Source organism: Macrosteles quadrilineatus, unplaced genomic scaffold (assembly GCF_028750875.1).
Source record: "Macrosteles quadrilineatus isolate MER2022 unplaced genomic scaffold, UCM_ALF_1.0 Scaffold_4__1_contigs__length_99947679, whole genome shotgun sequence".
Lineage (NCBI taxonomy): Eukaryota > Metazoa > Arthropoda > Insecta > Hemiptera > Cicadellidae > Macrosteles > Macrosteles quadrilineatus.
The window spans coordinates 96,970,812-96,990,156 of record NW_026542597.1 but is presented as its reverse complement, the minus strand read 5'-3'; the positions used below and the strand labels follow the sequence as shown (position 1 = coordinate 96,990,156).

Here is a 19,345-nt window from a genome sequence, read left to right as displayed (position 1 = left end):
TGCTTTTTCTTCAGTCTGCCCTGCCTTTGCCAAATCCCAATGGATTTTATATAAGTGATAATGCTGCAACCCCTAGGTCTAGCCTTAAGTAAAGTGAAAAACAATCCCGGACTCGTGCCTAGCGTTTTCGGGGGGATAAACTGTCGAAGTGAAAATTTTTGCAGGTAGTGTTGTGTTGTGCTCTTTAAAACGCTAGGAAAATTGCCTGTTTGGGTAGCCAATGTATTGTTTGATACACTAGGAATCGCAGGTTATTTTGTATACTCCTCTCTTTTTCTATTGGGTGGGATTCTGTACTTTTTTCTGTTGTATAATGTTATAGTAGTGATTTTTGACTTGGTATACAGGTGTGTAGCTGGCTTTTTTGGAAGCGTGAAGCGTTGCCAATTTTTTCTGATATTTTATTTTTGTATATGATTGGTACGTATTTTGGGTTTGGTTCGGGATTTTGAGTTGTAGTTTGGTTTTGTTTTCTGACAAATATCCGTTGGTTTTTGCAATAGTTTTTATTATTTTAATTTATTTTTAGTGGTTGTCATGATTGTAGTTGACTCCAATCATCCATAGAATAAAAAATGGCAGCATTCTGCTAATGGTTGGTTGTGTTACTAGTAAAGTAATTAAAAATAGTATAGTTACATGGGAGTTTAACCAAACCAGCTTTTTTAGAGAATGGGAAAAAGAAGGAAGAGAGAGAAAGTAAAAGTTTAAGATAAAGAAAAGAAAGTCCAAGAGTGTTCAATGTTCAATGGTTCATTCGTTTCTTCTTCTTCCTCGTCTCGTATTGTGTTTTGTGTATTCAATTCACTAATCACTATCCAATTCTTTGTGAATTCACTTCACACGTTCACAACAGGTTCACGTTTTGTTTAGTTTAATAGTTTCGTCAAGTTTTGCCAAGTCTCGCAGTGTTGCAGTTCGAATCATGAAACAAATTTATAATTTACAGTACTAGCTCAAACATTTATTAGGCTATATTTGAATTTTAAGGTTCCTTCAGAACTGTAGCCAATAACTTAAAATTAGGAGGCTTTGTTTTGCTGAGCTGAACTAGGCTAGATAATAGCTTTTGTGATCCTGAAACTAAAACTAGCCTATTAGCCAATTTCCTTCTTTACGTTTTTTAAACGATTTGTCAAATAGCAAACTACGACAAGTGACTCTAGGCATTCATTTTATCAATTATCTACGTATTCCCTGATTAACCTAGTTGTTCATTTCAATAACCATTAAGTAGGCTAAAATGTCATCGGTGACAGTTCTGTCTTAGCGTGGCCTTCCTTGCTTTCTTAGATGCTGGGTCGGGGTTAATAGACGCCACAGAACTGTTTGACATGAACAAACGAAGTTTTGGTTAATTTTACACCTCCCTTTTCCAGGTAGGCTTACTTACATTTTCACAAGCTTAAATTGTATGGGTAGGCTAAGTTAAGTTAGCCTCAAGCTTAAAACTTAGGCCTAAACTTATGATGCAACATTTAAAATTAACTTAGACTAGGCCTAGCCCTACATGTGGGTTAGACCATAAATTAGGCTAGGCCTATGAAAATTTTTAACTATGAACTAGGCTAGGCCTACTAAATGATTTTTTACCGAAACTTTGTTAAAATTAAGTTATTTCTTTTGTCAAGTACAGCCCAGGCTGCACTTTACTTTAGGTCCTACACTCATTCGAATGAAAATATCAATCGATATATATCAATTAGGCCTATTTGTTAAGTTATATCGTTTTGTTAGTTAGGACTTGTGTGAACCTGGCAGTAACTCCAGCCATAAGTAGTGCGCACGGCCAAAAAAATTTATTGCTGGCCGTTTTGCGGCAAAATACGTCCGCGAGCAATATTACCGATGATGCCAACAGATAGAGGACACTTTAACGGACACGACAGTATCAATATCATGTACCTGGGGAATAAGTTAAGGGGGGTAAAACCAGCAATAAGTTGTGCGCGCGCCCGAAAAAATCTATTGCTGGCCGTATTGCGGAGAAATACGTCCGCGAGCAATATTACCGATAATGCCAACAGATAGAGGACACTTTAACGGACACGACAGTATCAACATCATGTACCTGGGGGATAAGTTTAGGGGGGTATAACCAGCAATAAGTAGTGCGCGCGCCCGATAAAATCTATTGCCGGCCGTATTGCGGAAAAATACGTCCGCGAGCAATATTACCGATGATGCCAACAGATAGAGGACACTTTAACGGACACGACAGTATCAACATCATGTACCTGGGGGATAAGTTTAGGGGGGTATAACCAGCAATAAGTAGTGCGCGCGCCGGATAAAATCTATTGCAGGCCGTATTGCGGAAAAATACGTCCGCGAGCGATATTACCGATGATGCCAACAGATAGAGGACACTTTAACGGACACGACAGTATCAACATCATGTACCTGGGGGATAAGTTTAGGGGGGTATAACCAGCAATAAGTAGTGCGCGCGCCGGATAAAATCTATTGCTGGCCGTATTGCGGAAAAATACGTCCGCGAGCAATATTACCGATGATGCCAACAGATAGAGGACACTTTAACGGACACGACAGTATCAATATCATGTACCTGGGGGATAAGTTTAGGGGGGTATAACCAGCAATAAGTAGTGCGCGCGCCCGATAAAATCTATTTCCGGCCGTATTGCGGAAAAATACGTCCGCGAGCAATATTACCGATGATGCCAACAGATAGAGGACACTTTAACGGACACGACAGTATCAATATCATGTACCTGGGGGATAAGTTTAGGGGGGTATAACCAGCAATAAGTAGTGCGCGCGCCCGATAAAATCTATTTCCGGCCGTATTGCGGAAAAATACGTCCGCGAGCAATATTACCGATGATGCCAACAGATAGAGGACACTTTAACGGACACGACAGTATCAACATCATGTACCTGGGGGATAAGTTTAGGGGGGTATAACCAGCAATAAGTAGTGCGCGCGCCGGATAAAATCTATTGCAGGCCGTATTGCGGAAAAATACGTCCGCGAGCAATATTACCGATGATGCCAACAGATAGAGGACACTTTAACGGACACGACAGTATCAATATCATGTACCTGGGGGATAAGTTAAGGGGGGTAAAACCAGCAATAAGTTGTGCGCGCGCCCGAAAAAATCTATTGCTGGCCGTATTGCGGAGAAATACGTCCGCGAGCAATATTACCGATGATGCCAACAGATAGAGGACACTTTAACGGACACGACAGTATCAACATCATGTACCTGGGGGATAAGTTTAGGGGGGTATAACCAGCAATAAGTAGTGCGCACGCCCGATAAAATCTATTGCCGGCCGTATTGCGGAAAAATACGTCCGCGAGCAATATTACCGATGATGCCAACAGATAGAGGACACTTTAACGGACACGACAGTATCAACATCATGTACCTGGGGGACAAGTTTAGGGGGGTATAACCAGCAATAAGTAGTGCGCGCGCCGGATAAAATCTATTGCAGGCCGTATTGCGGAAAAATACGTCCGCGAGCAATATTACCGATGATGCCAACAGATAGAGGACACTTTAACGGACACGACAGTATCAATATCATGTACCTGGGGGATAAGTTAAGGGGGGTAAAACCAGCAATAAGTTGTGCGCGCGCCCGAAAAAATCTATTGCTGGCCGTATTGCGGAGAAATACGTCCGCGAGCAATATTACCGATGATGCCAACAGATAGAGGACACTTTAACGGACACGACAGTATCAACATCATGTACCTGGGGGATAAGTTTAGGGGGGTATAACCAGCAATAAGTAGTGCGCACGCCCGATAAAATCTATTGCCGGCCGTATTGCGGAAAAATACGTCCGCGAGCAATATTACCGATGATGCCAACAGATAGAGGACACTTTAACGGACACGACAGTATCAACATCATGTACCTGGGGGATAAGTTTAGGGGGGTATAACCAGCAATAAGTAGTGCGCGCGCCGGATAAAATCTATTGCAGGCCGTATTGCGGAAAAATACGTCCGCGAGCAATATTATATACTGTAACTAATAACTAATAACTGTAACTAATATATACTGTACTAGGTTTTCTGGTGTTAAACCTCTTCCCACACAGTTATACAAGTAACTAAGTTAGTATTTATAATATTTATAATCAAACTAAAACCATACTAGCAGAATCGCCTCGCCAATTCACCGAAATTATGTTCCAAAATATAAACATAACAAATTAGCAGATGACACTAGTTCAGAAACAGCTGATCTTGTGGTTCACCGCCGGGCCGCGCATCAGTCGCCCGCGCCTGCGCAGGGTACAGCCGGGGTACAGCGCTGGATGTGCGCGGCGCTCGCCGAGCCGAGATACTAGACACTAGACTAGACAGTGAGTCTGTTTTGTCTATGGTCTGAGTCGCAGTCGGGGTCGGCGACGGCGAGGCGGGAGCATCGATGTATAATAACTACATCGATGGGCGGGAGTCGACAGCAAGGTGGTTTTTCAAATTCGTTTTGTTATCGCGTAGGTCCGTGAGAACACGGTGTTACCTAAAATAATGTGTGGTGTTTAGTTTGTAGTCAATGTTTATTGTAATCTATGTATAAAGTCAAAAGTACCCATGAACTTTTGAGAAAACTACAAGTCACACCCCCATAAACCATATACTTAAAATGTTCGTCATGACGAGAAACCTTGCGCAAAATTATTCATTATTTCATAAACTGCCCTATAAGGTCGTAATTGCTTTCCAAAGGGAACTTTCCATTTACCTAATGTTAAAAATACCTCAGCTGTTATTATTTGTTTGCATTACCATTACTGTATTCTGTTTTGTTTATTTCATCTTAACTTAACCAATCAATAGTTTTATTAATACTATTGTAGTAACAGGGGTGGAGCCCGTGGGTAACAGATAGTTACTGTAGCAGCAATTCAGCTGTGAGATATTTGATTTATGGGAGTAAAAGAAAATAGTTGATTTATTAGAGTGATTGTAATTTTTTGCTGGCTTCTTTACTAACACGCTTTCATTTGTTTGTATTTCAGAACTGTACTAACAATTGCTATACCATTGCTGCACTAACCATTAATCATTGTCTGTTATACTAGAACCAGTGCACAGTAGCTATGTTCTATGTAGTCGCTTAGCCGCTACTTATTGCAATACTTATTGCTGGTTATACCCCCCTTTACTTATCCCTAAGGTACATGATATTGATACTGTCGTGTCCGTTAAAGTGTCCTCTATCTGTTGACATCATCGGTAATATTGCTCGCGGACATATTTCTGCGCAATACGGCCAGCAATAGATTTCATCGGGCGCGCGCACAACTTATTGCTGGTTTTACCCCCCCTAACTTATCCCCCAGGTACATGATATTGATACTGTCGTGTCCGTTAAAGTGTCCTCTATCTGTTGGCATCGTCGTTAATATTGCTCGCGGGCGTATTTTTCCGCAATACGGCCAGCAATAGATTTCATCCGGCGCGCGCACTACTTATTGCTGGTTATACCCCCCTAAATTTATCCCCCAGGTACATGATGTTGATACTGTCGTGTCCGTTAAAGTGTCCTCTATCTGTTGGCATCATCGGTAATATTGCTCGCGGACGTATTTTTCCGCAATACGGCCTGCAATAGATTTTATCCGGCGCGCGCACTACTTATTGCTGGTTATACCCCCCTAAACTTATCCCCCAGGTACATGATGTTGATACTGTCGTGTCCGTTAAAGTGTCCTCTATCTGTTGGCATCATCGGTAATATTGCTCGCGGACGTATTTTTCCGCTATACGGCCGGCAATAGATTTTATCGGGCGCGCGCACTACTTATTGCTGGTTATACCCCCCTAAACTTATCCCCCAGGTACATGATGTTGATACTGTCGTGTCCGTTAAAGTGTCCTCTATCTGTTGGCATCATCGGTAATATTGCTCGCGGACGTATTTCTCCGCAATACGGCCAGCAATAGATTTTTTCGGGCGCGCGCACAACTTATTGCTGGTTTTACCCCCCTTAACTTATCCCCCAGGTACATGATATTGATACTGTCGTGTCCGTTAAAGTGTCCTCTATCTGTTGGCATCATCGGTAATATTGCTCGCGGACGTATTTTTCCGCAATACGGCCGGCAATAGATTTTATCGGGCGCGCGCACTACTTATTGCTGGTTATACCCCCCTAAACTTATCCCCCAGGTACATGATGTTGATACTGTCGTGTCCGTTAAAGTGTCCTCTATCTGTTGGCATCATCGGTAATATTGCTCGCGGACGTATTTTTCCGCAATACGGCCGGCAATAGATTTTATCGGGAGCGCGCACTACTTATTGCTGGTTTTACCCCCCTTTTTTATCCTCCAGGTACATGATGTTGATACTGTCGTGTCCGTTAAAGTGTCCTCTATCTGTTGGCATCATCGGTAATATTGCTCGCGGACGTATTTCTCCGCAATACGGCCAGCAATAGATTTTTTCGGGCGCGCGCACAACTTATTGCTGGTTTTACCCCCCTTAACTTATTCCCCAGGTACATGATATTGATACTGTCGTGTCCGTTAAAGTGTCCTCTATCTGTTGGCATCATCGGTAATATTGCTCGCGGACGTATTTTGCCGCAAAACGGCCAGCAATAAATTTTTTTGGCCGCGCGCACTACTTATGGCTGGAGTTATTGCCAGGTTCACACCAATTTAGTTAGGTAAGGTTAACCTAACCTAACTGAGTTAACCAAACGATATATCGAATGGAACAATCGATATTTTCATTCGAATGAGTGTAGGACCTAAGTTAAAGTAAAGTGCAGCCCTCTGGTGAAGTGCAGAGATTTGAATTGCTTCGGTTCTAGGGTACCGTACGTATACTTGTCAGTAGTGTGTTAAATGATTAGGCATATCTGCGAGTGATGGATATGAATTATTTAGATAAACTTAGGCCTAAGTAAGTGTGTGGCTAAGCCACACACAAGTGAGGTAACTTGCATCCCACTTGCTCTTTGGGTCCCATAAGTTAGTAACCTAGTGTTCCATATTTCTGGTTGAGATGTCATTTATGTCATCCCTCAGAAGCACTAAGGTGTGCAATATATTACTGGCTATTGACTGATAAAATGCCTAGTTCTTTGAAAATAGCCTAGGCTGACAGTGGTCGATAGGGCCGGAAGATGTTATTAGTCTAAGCGCCTTCTTCTGCAGTAGGAGCAGCACACTGGATTGTGTGGCTATGACCCCACACCACCAAACCATTACCTACCTAATTGATGTCATAACTTCATTGTATTGGTTTGTTGGGACTGTTGGTAGTAAAAAAATAAATAACTATGGATCAATGATCAATGCATGGTACATTATGAGAAGGTGGGACGTGTGATCTTGTGCTTAAACTTCCTGATTAGATATCGTATTCTGTGTAGCCTAACGCATATACCTTCTCAACATGGTGGTTCCAGTTCAGTTTGCAATCAACCCAGAATCCTAGCAGTTTGACCAAGTGTTGTCTGCGAGGAGCAGCGTTTGCTTGTTTGGGGATTAGATTCAAAGGCATCAGAGATGTTCTTGAATAGGCAAGGAGTGCAGAGGTTGTGGTTCGTCCAGTTCTTAACCCATGTTGAGAACCATTGAACAAGTTACTTATTGTTCTTGAAAAAGACTATCAGTTGACAATAACAAAATACAAAGGACAAAACAAGAATAAACATTTCAGAACAAAGTAACAACAATACAAGCTTAAACTATCACAATTTCTCGCTCTAAACATTCCTACACGCTCTAAGTTATTGTTGTTTCATAACTGCCTCCAAAGCCTTGGAAAAAACAGGAAGAATTGATATCGACTGAAAATTGGAAAGCTGTGCAGGGTCACCTTTCTTGTAGATAGGAGTTGTTTTGGCTATCTTCAGGTTGTCGGGAAATACACCTTCAGTCAAGCAGCTGTTAGCTAAAAAGCAAGAATGGCAGTAATCATTTTAAATAGCTACAGATTTGAGAATGTTACCTGAAACTCAATTTACATCCTGACTAAAAGAATCCTTGAATCTTAATACTATTTTGATCAGATCTTTCTCACTCGCCTTTTTCCAATTTTTGAGGGTGTTAGTTGGGATTAGGTTGGAGAGGTAGTAAACTGCGTTAGGCTCTAACAGAGGTAGGTCGGAAATTATTCAAGAGGTAGTCATTAAAGTTGTCAGATGATGGAGATGATGGTACATGAGTGGATGGTCTATGTTGGTTAATGTTGTCCCGAGTGGCTTTGGCTTTACATGAATTAGGAGCATCCAAGATGGTCTGTGCATTGAAAAGTGTCATAACTAACCTTCTTTGGAACTGTTGGACCTTAAAAGTTTAGGAAGGACAGAACCTCATCACACGTTACGTCCGGCAAAACTCTTGAAACAAAAAACTGTAGAGGATGATTTTAATTTGTTTTTAAATCTCACTTGAATCGATGTTGTGTTTCTACTGGTTGTTAGTTTGACTTGATTGGATGTTACTCTTCTTGGCTGTCGGAGATTTTTGAACAACAGAGGAGTAGAGTAGGCCTACTTTGGGTTGTACAATTATCAAGCTGATCGGAGAATTGTTTGAGCCACCATTACAGTTAGTTCATGTGAATTTTTACTGTGTTTTTGTGTGTTCGGATTTCTTACATAAATAGCATCAAATATTATATATTGGCTGTAAAGTCATGATGCCTAATTTGGAAAAATATGATTTTGTGGATTGTCTATTTTTCTATAATTCACTATAATCTATAATTCACAAATCTCTCTTTTGCTGTTTCAGAATTTTAAGATTTTTGTTACTAGTCCCGCCATAGCAATACTTTAAGCCATGCAAGTTGATCATGGGAGCAAAATAGATTGGTTTCAGATGGAAAATATTAGCCTACATACCTACATGAAACATTAGCCTCAAAGCGTTTTGACCAGTTGACATTTTATTTACTACATGATCAAAATGCGTATCCCAACATTAACTCAACACAACTTATTTCTCTCGTAGAGACTATCGGTAGGCCTACCTTCAACTTGATCAGGTTAAGTGAGAGACTAGGCTATCTGTGACCCTTACTTTGCCTAGGGAAATAAAGAATTTTTAGTTGACTTAAGAAATGTGAAAGAAAAATAATGTAGGCCTCTAGCTATTAGCTATTTTCATGTTGTGATTTATTTTTTAGTCCCCTGTGCTTACTTTGTTTTTATTTGCAGATCTTAAAAAAAATGGCAGACACTGAAGAGATAAAGCTAATAATTAAAGGCATTTTAGTTTCAAATCCAAATGTCTTAAAAGCAAATGCATTACTGAAGGAATGTGAAGCACATCTTGAAGGGGAAATCCCCCTCAGAAAACTTGGATTTAAGAACTTTGTAGAGTTTTTGAAATCCATCCCAGCTGTTGTCCAGGTTAGTATGAAAACATTTTTTAGTATTCCCTAGTGATAAGTTTTATTAGTCTCAACCAGTCAACCTTTACTGCAGAAAGAATTGGTTTTTTCCCCAGCTCATTCACAAAATAGCAGACCACTAATTATACAAAGTGTTTGAGTTTACTGTAAGACAGGTCTCTTAAGAGAAATGACACCAGAATACACAACCAGCATGATCAGACTGTGAGAACAAGGTTTTATTGCTGGATTTTCCCATTTTCATCTTCAAAACATAAAACTAATTTCTCTCCAAACCATGTAGAGCTCAAAAAAAGAAATATATTTGAGTAAAAATCCAATCAGGCAAATGGAAATTGGCCAAGTCTGCGGGTTTGCTGTTAAGAATTAATAGGTATTGACAACAGAAGTTTGTGATTGCAGGTTCAGGCGGGATATGACTACAACCCAGAAGTGTACCCGGTTGTGTCTAACAAGAGCAAACACATAGACCAGTTGGTGTCGAGGCAGGTATCGAGGCCGCCCAAGAAGAGAGGATTTGACAGACCTACGAGGAGACGTCGGGGTGCGGCAGAGTCTCGTCCTCCGTCACGTCCCCCTGCAAGATATAGACCCAACCAGGTAGATTGAGATATTGTACATTACATAGTTCCTGAATATGATATAGAGAGAAATCCTCTTAGAACTTGCGAAGAAATTGGCAATCAATTAATTGGTTGTCGAGTTTCCAGGGCCTGCCCACATTTTCGGCTCTTATTTGTATTCCTGGTTTTTTTTTTTAACAAACTTGAGTTTTCTTTGTTTCATGGAAATAAATTCCTTTCCATCTCTATAAGTGTGTCAAAGTTTATTGTTTTTTTCTATTTCTATCAAAAACAATCCTGTACAACTGTTATTGTTACAGAGCAACAATGCCTACAGTTCGAACAGTTACACAAATAGCACAAGGTATCCCTCGAACAATGGACCTTGCAGCTCCAAAAGCTTATCCTCTCAAGCAGACGAACGTAGCAACCAAGTTTATTACACTCAAGGTGGGTACATTGAAATATAAAATTTTAAGCCTTAACATCTGTTTGGATACTTATTTTAAATAAAAAAAACCTATGTACTTGAAGTTGAATTAAAAGAAATCTAGGTACTCAAAGTAAATAAAAAAAAATCTAGGTGCTTAAAGTTAAATAAAAAAAATCTAGGTGCTCAAAAGTAAATAAAAAACATCTAGTTACTCAAAGTTAAATTTAAAAAATAATCTAGACTAGAGGGCGTCCAGTGGTCGAAACTCAACCAAAAATATGCAATGTAGAGAACTCTCTATTTTCACACCACACTTTGAATAAAACATGCGATTGGTGTTTCTTCCATTTGTTTTTATTTTCTGATCACCAGCATGACAACTCATAAGATCCATGTAAATTTTTTCAAAATTTTAAATTAATTTTCTGTGCTTATTTTTGAGCCTATTTTAATTTATAAAGGCATTCTGCACAGCTACAGGAAAATATCTTTCTAACAGTATGCGTAGATTTTCCCTGTGATGCACACCAGCTGAGTAAAAAGGTTTTAAAGAAACATGCTTGCCTATTAATATACAGATAGATAGATGCTCAAAGTTACCTAGTTAGACTTTGTTCTAGACACACCACTTAAGTGTACCATTGAATGTTTCATCTTTACCTTACTGTACTTCTATGTGGAAATATTAAGAATGAGAATGTAATAGCACAATAATAACCTTGGTGATTTTCAGATGCTCCACAGTCCACATCCGCATATGCTACAGAAGGATGCATCCCAGCAGGGTACGAAGATGACGATGAGGATGATGATTGGTTGGAAGATGAATTAGATTCGGAAGAAGAGATGTTCCAACAAGTGACTCAAGCGTATGCCAATAGGAACGGAACATCCTCCATGTATGTTTTGAGTAGGCCCTAATGTTGTGTTTGTGCACGTGTTCTTTGACATACACTGCATGTTTCATATTAATTATTTGATTCAGATTCAGATTCTTTATTGATCTTAATTACACATGCAGTGATATAGATCTTGTCATGTTGCAATAAAATACAATGAAAAAAAAAGAATGCATAAAAACAGTCTGCAAATGCAGATTAATGTAACAAGCAAAGTAGAAACTAGCATATGCAAAGGAAGACATGATAAAAAATCTTATAAATAAAAACACTGGCCTTATTAACTGATACTTCCTTAAATTCTATGAATGGTTTGTGAACTTGTCTTCCAGTCTTTTTGTAGTCCTGCAAGATACTTTATAGTCTCTTTTCTTCCGAATCTTTAAAACTCTGAGGCATGTAATTGATGACCATGACTGTAAGTAATATACTTGTTATCCTTATTTACAGTCTGACGTAATTTTCCCTTTATCGTAATATTTGTGCCAGTCTTAGGCTGATAGTCCAAACTGTCCTGCAAAGGCTGAATCAAACGGATCTAAATGACCATTGCTAGCAGCCTAATGTTTGAGTGTCTGTAACCTAACTAGAGTTGACTTATTACAGAACCACACCACCTTGTGAAGGAGCTGCAGCGGATTGTTACGACGAAAAGACTGGTCAGAATGAATACTTGGAGGACAGATGTTATATCAGTGATAAAATGATCACCAACTTCAGATCAATCCTGGAACATCATTCAGAAGGCATTTGGGCTGCCGAGCTTCCATCGTTGTACCATGTAAGTTAGTTGATTATTATTAAGTATTGGTACAAGTGATTTTATACTTTTATGTTTCTTTTGCCAGTTAAAAAAGTCCTGAATGGCAAAATATGTTTTTTCATCCCTTACAGAAATAATCACATTTCTGTTCCAGAAAAACTTTGGAGTCCGATTTGAGCTCCACGACTTAGGATACAGAAATATTTTGTCACTGGTATCATCCTTGCCTAAAGTGTTCTCTTTTAGAAGAGAAGGACCGCATGATTGGAAGCTCTATGATGCTCGATACGTCACCCAAGAAAGTCTTGACGCCAAAGGAGAATTCCTTATAACAGGTAAATTATATTGTATGTTATTAGACTTGGATTTTATCTCCGTTCTATCAGCATGGTGTTTTGTTTTTCAAATGTGTTGTGCTTGTGTCAGAAAAACCTACTCGACATGCTCCTTTCGGTTCTCAATGTCTACCTGACTTTTTTATTTGAGTGAAAACTGTAAATTCCAAATACAGCAATATTGATCATACGAATATTTATTAGGATTTAGGCTACTTTTTTTGGATCCGTTATGTTGTTTACCTTAACATTAGCATATGTTGAAAGTGTGTTAACATTTAATTGAAATTTACTAATGCCAACAAATGCAGGCTATTTTTTTCCTGTTGTTAAGTATAGTAGGAATCAAAATTAAAGTCCCATGTCTATCCCATCAAAGAACATTAGAAATTGGTAAGTGATTGTTGAGAATACTGCATTTGGGTCTGGCTGTGTAGTTTGTTAAGGGTTGAAAAGTTTCTGTTCAGATTTTGATAAAAATTAAAATCAGTAATCAGTAAACTTAAGTAGGACATTCTTTAGGTTAGGATATTTATTTGAAGTTGTGCCATGACATCTCTGTTACGTTTCTAGATTACTTCTATTTTTCTAAATCAAATCAAACTTTATTTTAAAATTTAATGGATACCTTTGTGGCGAAATGCAGTTGTTATGGATGTTAATTAAGATATCCGGGCCCAATATATCTACTTCTATCCACCGCAAAGTTGCGCACATTTCATCTTGCTCCTCGAACCTTATTACCTTATTAAAACCAAACTAATAATCTTGTTAATCTTCTTTAAGATTTGACTAGAGTGTAAATGTTTTTGATTACAACACATTTGTGCTTTTTTTAAAAAGATTTATTATTTTTTTTATAGAAAGCGAAGAATACATACCCGACTCCATCATCACTAATGTTAAAGAACTTTTGAAGAAAAACAGGAGTGGATTGAGGAGTACGGAGCTACTGGAATACTATCTTGTAAGATGATTAGGAATGTTATTGTAATTATTATTTATGTTATTGCAGCATTTATTCATTTATTCACGGATCTACCATTTTTACATAATTTCGGAGATAATACAATACTTATTTTTCAAATACAAATGACAAAATACAAGATTTTATACTAAACTAAAACATCATGAAATGACTAACAAGATAATACAACAATTACACTTGAATTACAAAAGTTGTAACAGTTAACCAAATGTGCATTGATTAAATTTAAAGGTCTCTCTCTATATTTAAGGCAGTTGAATCCAACCCTTGTATATCTAATTCACACCCCATTTTCTCATGTCTTGGAACAAATTAAAGGCCAAAGGTTGTGATATGAAAGTTTATTATGTATTCGCTGATTTACTAAATCAGGCTAGGCCCTTGCTCTCTATTCAACATTACTGGCAAATAGAGTTGTTTACCCCTCGATACCCAGGATATTTAGTTTTAATTATTGTTGAATATTTGAAATTTCTTTTGAAGATTGTTAACTTAATACGTAAAATTCATGCAAGTTTGATACGTAAAAATTAGTCTGTTACCTATGTATTACCGTAATTTATCATACCCATAAAAAATTTCAATGTTCTGGATAACTTGACAACATCCAAACTCCACAATCTCTGGGTCCACAAATTGTGGAGTTAAGGTTTAACTGTACCAAAAAACCATTGCACTTCTTTTCAATCAATAGCACTGCCATAGAACAAACAAACGGTATCAGCAATCTGACTCATCATTTCTCCGATTTAGCTTTTCAAAACCTTGTAGGATGGGCAAATGGTGGAGTTACTAGTATATTATTAATTCTTCAATCTTCAATTCAGTATATTTTATAGGAAAAAACACAAAGCTGCAATAAATTTTAATAATTTTTACAGGGTTGAGGGTAATGCCATTTTATTAAGAGTTAAAAGGGCCATAACATACAACATTTTAATCATATTTGTTTGAGGCGTTTGTGTAACAAGTTTTCTGTTATATTTGGGGGTTTTATGGAAAAAATCACTACCGGTATTAAAAATCATGATTCTTAAATATTTAAAAAACCAGAGATTCCATATTTTATTAGTGCCCATTTAACAGAAATCATCAAAATCCTCTTTACACCTCAACACACACATAGACAACTTCAAAAACTACTTTTTTGGGTCCAGGTTTGGAAATATCCCGAAATGGATATTCCCACCCTAATCTCAAAACTACAAATCTTTTACAAAAACAATACTTACGCCACATGTTATGTATAGTGAGGAGAAAGTGAAAATGATCATGTTCCATGTGATCATGTGTGATAATATTCACTGTATAGGTGTTAAAATTGTTTATACAAGTTGATAATTTTTGCTGCTCTGCTAGCTTGATTTAGATGTGATTGTTTGTAAGTAAGATTGTGTGTTTGTGGTTTTTCAGGAAGAATACAACAAACCATTGAAGCTAGATTTGCTCGGATTGACGATGAATGAGTTTGTTAACCACTTGAGAAAGCATGTGTCTGTAAAAACTTGTAGTGATTACTACTTTTTGTTACCAAAGCATGAGCGCATATCGTACGAAGCATTACAGCCGCCTGAAAAGGATGAGAGATTGTTTGTTACTGTAAGTCTTGTCAGTAGTAACTTTGTCCATAGAAATTGTTACTGAGGATGTCATAGATTTTAAGGTGTGGTTTTTGGAATTCAATATAATATGCTATGTTATTAAATAACCAGAACAGTATAAAAGTATTACCGTACTTAATCTGACAAGTGTAGCTGCTTGAAACGGAAGGTGGCTGGTTGAGAAGGCATTGGTCATGTGGATTCTACAATAAATTGATAACATTTTAAATTTATGCTATATTTTTGTTATTTTGTTTACATTTTGTGTAGAAATCCCCACAAACAAGCTACTAGGCCTACTCCATACCAAAAGTTTGTCTGATTGCATAATATGTGGCGTCAAATAGATGGGAAAAATTCATTTAATCAGTATATTTTATACACCAAACCACAACAAATTAAGGTACAGAGACACACTTATGGTATGACCATACACTTCCTGCTCTGGTACGTTGTGTACAACGTACATATCCAATTTTATAAACTAGACATAAAAATGTATTTCTCTCAAATGACTAGCCAAAATACAATTCAAATACATTTTTATACAGTATTAAATATATTAAGGTAATACAAGGTAACACTAAAATAATAAAATAAACGACAGGTAACTGAAGACAGTTGAACATTAGATAAACGAGCAAATAAATATACTATTGATGAGTAAGGTAGGGCCTGAACGGCCAGCACTGCACGAAAATTCCTATGGCACAGGGTCTTCCTCCACTGTGAGCGTTGTAATACATGAGGGCGAAGGAGGCATTATTGGACTCTGTCGTTGTGTTGCCCTTTAAGGTATCAAATAATAATAGCAACTGTTCTCTTATTTAATTACCAATTTTGATAATAACAAAGGATAGGTTTCTTGGTTACGAAATCACAATAGCTTACTTTTAAATACAACTCGAATAAAAGAAGTACAGTAACTAAATTAATGTGAACAGTTTCTTCTAAAATACTATTGAATGGGCGAAGCACACCGTTTTAAATTGATTGAAAAGTCTAAAATGTATCTCAGGGTCGGTTAACGGAAATGTAGCGAGGCTTGTTGTGTGTAGAAACAGCAAGGTTAGCTACTTGAGTTAGGTCACTTCTGGACTACTAGAGTAGACTCAGAACAACTCCCATTCTCTTTAATAGAAGCAAAAAAAGTGTAAATAGAGCTAACACCTTCTTCATCAATGTACAATAACAACGAACAAGTAAAATACTATATTCCTGATCATTATTCTATTTAAAATTATGCATTTATATTTTTGAGATAACGTATTCCTTTTATTTATTTTGTTAACCATGTATAGTAAATAATGTAGGGATGGTCAAGTCTCGAAATTTCGGGAAATTTTCGGGAAATTTTAATTCTCGTTACACGAGACGAGATTTCTTTTTGGCCGAGATTTTTATCGAGACAAGAATAAAAAAAAAAAAAAAAAAAAAAAATTAATAACGCCTGCAGAAAGTCAATGCAATACCCGCAATACAGGAGTGTGTTGTAGTTGCGTTTCCTTTGCGAAGGCGTTTTTATTTTATAAATTCTTTCAATGTAAATATTCATTTAATTATTTTAATAATATTACTTTAATAACATTTGAGAAGTTTTGTTAAGTGTAAGCAGTGTGAGGAATTTTTTATTACTATAAAAAGTCAAAACAAGTAACTATTTTATAAAAATTAATATTGCTTTTATTTTATGATTTATTTTATTTTAGGATAAGTTGAACTCTATCCTAACTGATATCACTATGTTTCCTAATCGTAGGCATTTTTAATAAGTTAGGCGTGATTAATAAAAAAATGTTATGCTGATGTGTTTTAATAAAATATTGTAAATATTCTTGCCTATTATCATTATTTTTGTATTTAAACAGTCATCTAACAATGTTACAAAATCAGGTAAAAATTTTGAACGCGCATTTCCCGTTGTGTATGAGAAGGGAAATCCCGTGTCGATCTCGTCTCGAAATTTTATGAGAAATAAAAAATCTTGTCTCGTCTCGTCTCGAACTAAAAATCCAATCTCGTCCATCCCTAAAATAATGTTTATAAAATAATATTAAGTTAGTACTTACACCATTACATCCCCTAGTCACCAGCACTAGTGCTAGACACCACTTGTGTTTATTGTTGAATGTTTCCTTTGTACTTTACTTGTCAGTGCCAAATCCCGTGTGCCTCTTTTCTTTTCTCGTATCTACGCCAGTGACATTTTTATTATGAAGTCATTTCAAAAACTTTTACGAGACAGCGGTCCAAATCCATCAAAGTTTTGTGGATGTGCCGGTGATTGAACCCATCCCTCCCGCACCGAAGTCCGAGATGCTAACCACTAGGCTAGCAACACAACCACTTGTTTGGTCAGTAATGTTAACACTGTCTAGGTGGAGTCCCTGAGTGGGATGGTACCCTCAGAGGTGGTCAAGTATGGTGAGGAAATTCCGATGCAAGCCCTTCCTCCTGTACAGGACTCTGGGCCTGACGATCCTCTTATGGAGTTAGAAGTGCGCATAGGCGAAGTTATGTCTCCAACCTACTTTTACTTCATGCTAAGCAATTCCTATGAAAGTCTAGAAAACATGATGGATGACTTACAGTAAGTGTCTGCAATATATTTGTACTGTTAACATCATTATCATCTATAATGAAATTTTGATTAAGTTTTACAAGAACCAGCACAATGGCCAAGATCAAAATATTCAAAACATTGACAAAGTGAATTGATTTTAACGCTGTTTAGGAACATGGAAGGAAAAAACGTAGGTGTGCTATTCCCGTCATATGCTGAATCACCCAGATTGCAAACACCATTTCACTCTTTAGAAAAAATTATAAAAAACAATAACAATTAAATCAAAACAACTATGTACTTATATAGTAGTTATCAGGTGATTTTCTGTTTGCAATCCGGGTGACGTCACCCTTATATACCTATGTTTTTTCCTTCCACCATGGTTTAGGAATGTTACAGAAGAAAATGTAAAAATTGTTCCCTGTGATTGTGCCTGAAAAGAATGTTTTTTAACAGAAATCATAAGATAGGAAATCACAGTTAGTCCAGTCAAGGAATGAGGTGTAGAGTGCGTGAGTTGGTAACTAAGCGATTCCTTCAGAAACTTGTTCAGGGGGCTTAGGGTGTTAACATACCAAAAGTCCTGACTCCTAGGTGGTGAGCCAGTGGGTGGAGGGGGGAAAAAGGGGGGGGAGAAAGGTACGCATTTTGGGTTTTTTGATTATATCTCAAAAACTATCAACTTTTTGTATACTATAGTAAATTATAAAATTGAAGAAGATTAAATATTCTACAAGAAAAGTATATAATGTGTTTATTTTGGTTCAACAGATTACGAGTTATAACTTTTTTAATTAATATCTTATCAAAATACTCCTTCCATAAGAAATACATGTAAATTAGTATGTGAAATGGGGCGAACCCTATCCGCCCAAAGGAAATATAACTGATATTCTGGAAATCTTGACAAAATTTCCAGTAATTTGACACTTTAATCATTAAAATTGATCCAAAATTAAGGCGAGGGCGAGGTAACAAAATGTCGAGTTTTGGTGTTTTTTTATTGGAAATATACAAAAAACCTCAAATCATCCCGTTTTTAAACGCTCACCCTCGCTTTAATCTTTGACAAAATTTCATGATTAAAGTGTCAAATTACTGGAAATTTTGTCAAGATTTCCAGAATATCAGTTATATTTCCTTTGGGCGGATAGGATTCGCTCCATTTCGCATACTAATTTACATGTATTTCTTATGGAAGGAGTATTTTGATAAGATATTAATTAAATAAGTTATAACTCGTAATCTGTTGAACCAAAATAAACACATTATATACTTTTCTTGTAAAAAATTTAATCTTCTTCAATTTTATAATTTACTATAGTATACAAAAAGTTGATAGTTTTTGAGATATAATCAAAAAACCCAAAATGCGTACCTTTCTCCCCCCCTTTTTCCCCCCTCCACCCCCTGGCTCACCACCTAGGAGTCAGGACTTTTGGTATGTTAACACCCTAAGCCCCCTGAACAAGTTTCTGAAGGAATCGCTTAGTTACCTGCTCACGCACTCTACACCTACTTTTGGATCATTCATTGACTGGACTAAGTTTGGTTCAGGTTCTGTTTATTTTGCTTTGAATTTTATAGCATTTTATATCTTTCTTGTAATATTGTGGAATTTGTGCAAATTTGTAGGTTAATATGTTATATATTCGACTTAACCTTTTGGCCTACATTTTTGAACATTCGCCATGAAAATATAAATTTCATGGAGGTGATTTTGGAGTAAATCGTGCTGGGAGAAACTCTAAATGGATAATACTGTTCACTTGATTGAATGAAATTGTTGACTTAAAAAGACACTAGAAGAGCCTGCTTGGTTGAAACGT

General features: G+C 37.2%; 1 protein-coding gene across 3 annotated transcripts in view; it reads left to right on the top strand.

Annotated features, from left to right (window-relative positions):
• The first annotated feature begins 848 nt into the window (after positions 1 to 848).
• Positions 849 to 19,345, top strand: part of LOC128991457 (uncharacterized) — a 46,270-nt gene continuing 27,773 nt past the window's right edge. For 2 of the 3 annotated variants that reach the window (XR_008490652.1, XM_054414355.1), the window contains exons 1-10: positions 849 to 1,379; positions 9,172 to 9,366; positions 9,771 to 9,968; positions 10,252 to 10,381; positions 11,098 to 11,263; positions 11,870 to 12,044; positions 12,181 to 12,361; positions 13,225 to 13,328; positions 14,763 to 14,948; positions 17,329 to 17,540. Coding sequence is in view for 2 of the 3 variants with exons in the window: in XM_054414355.1 (XP_054270330.1) it covers positions 9,184 to 9,366; positions 9,771 to 9,968; positions 10,252 to 10,381; positions 11,098 to 11,263; positions 11,870 to 12,044; positions 12,181 to 12,361; positions 13,225 to 13,328; positions 14,763 to 14,948; positions 17,329 to 17,540 (1,535 nt within the window). In the remaining variant the exon portion in view is untranslated. The remainder of the gene's footprint in view (positions 1,380 to 9,171; positions 9,367 to 9,770; positions 9,969 to 10,251; positions 10,382 to 11,097; positions 11,264 to 11,869; positions 12,045 to 12,180; positions 12,362 to 13,224; positions 13,329 to 14,762; positions 14,949 to 17,328; positions 17,541 to 19,345) is intronic. The other variant, XM_054414356.1, reaches the window with a different exon arrangement.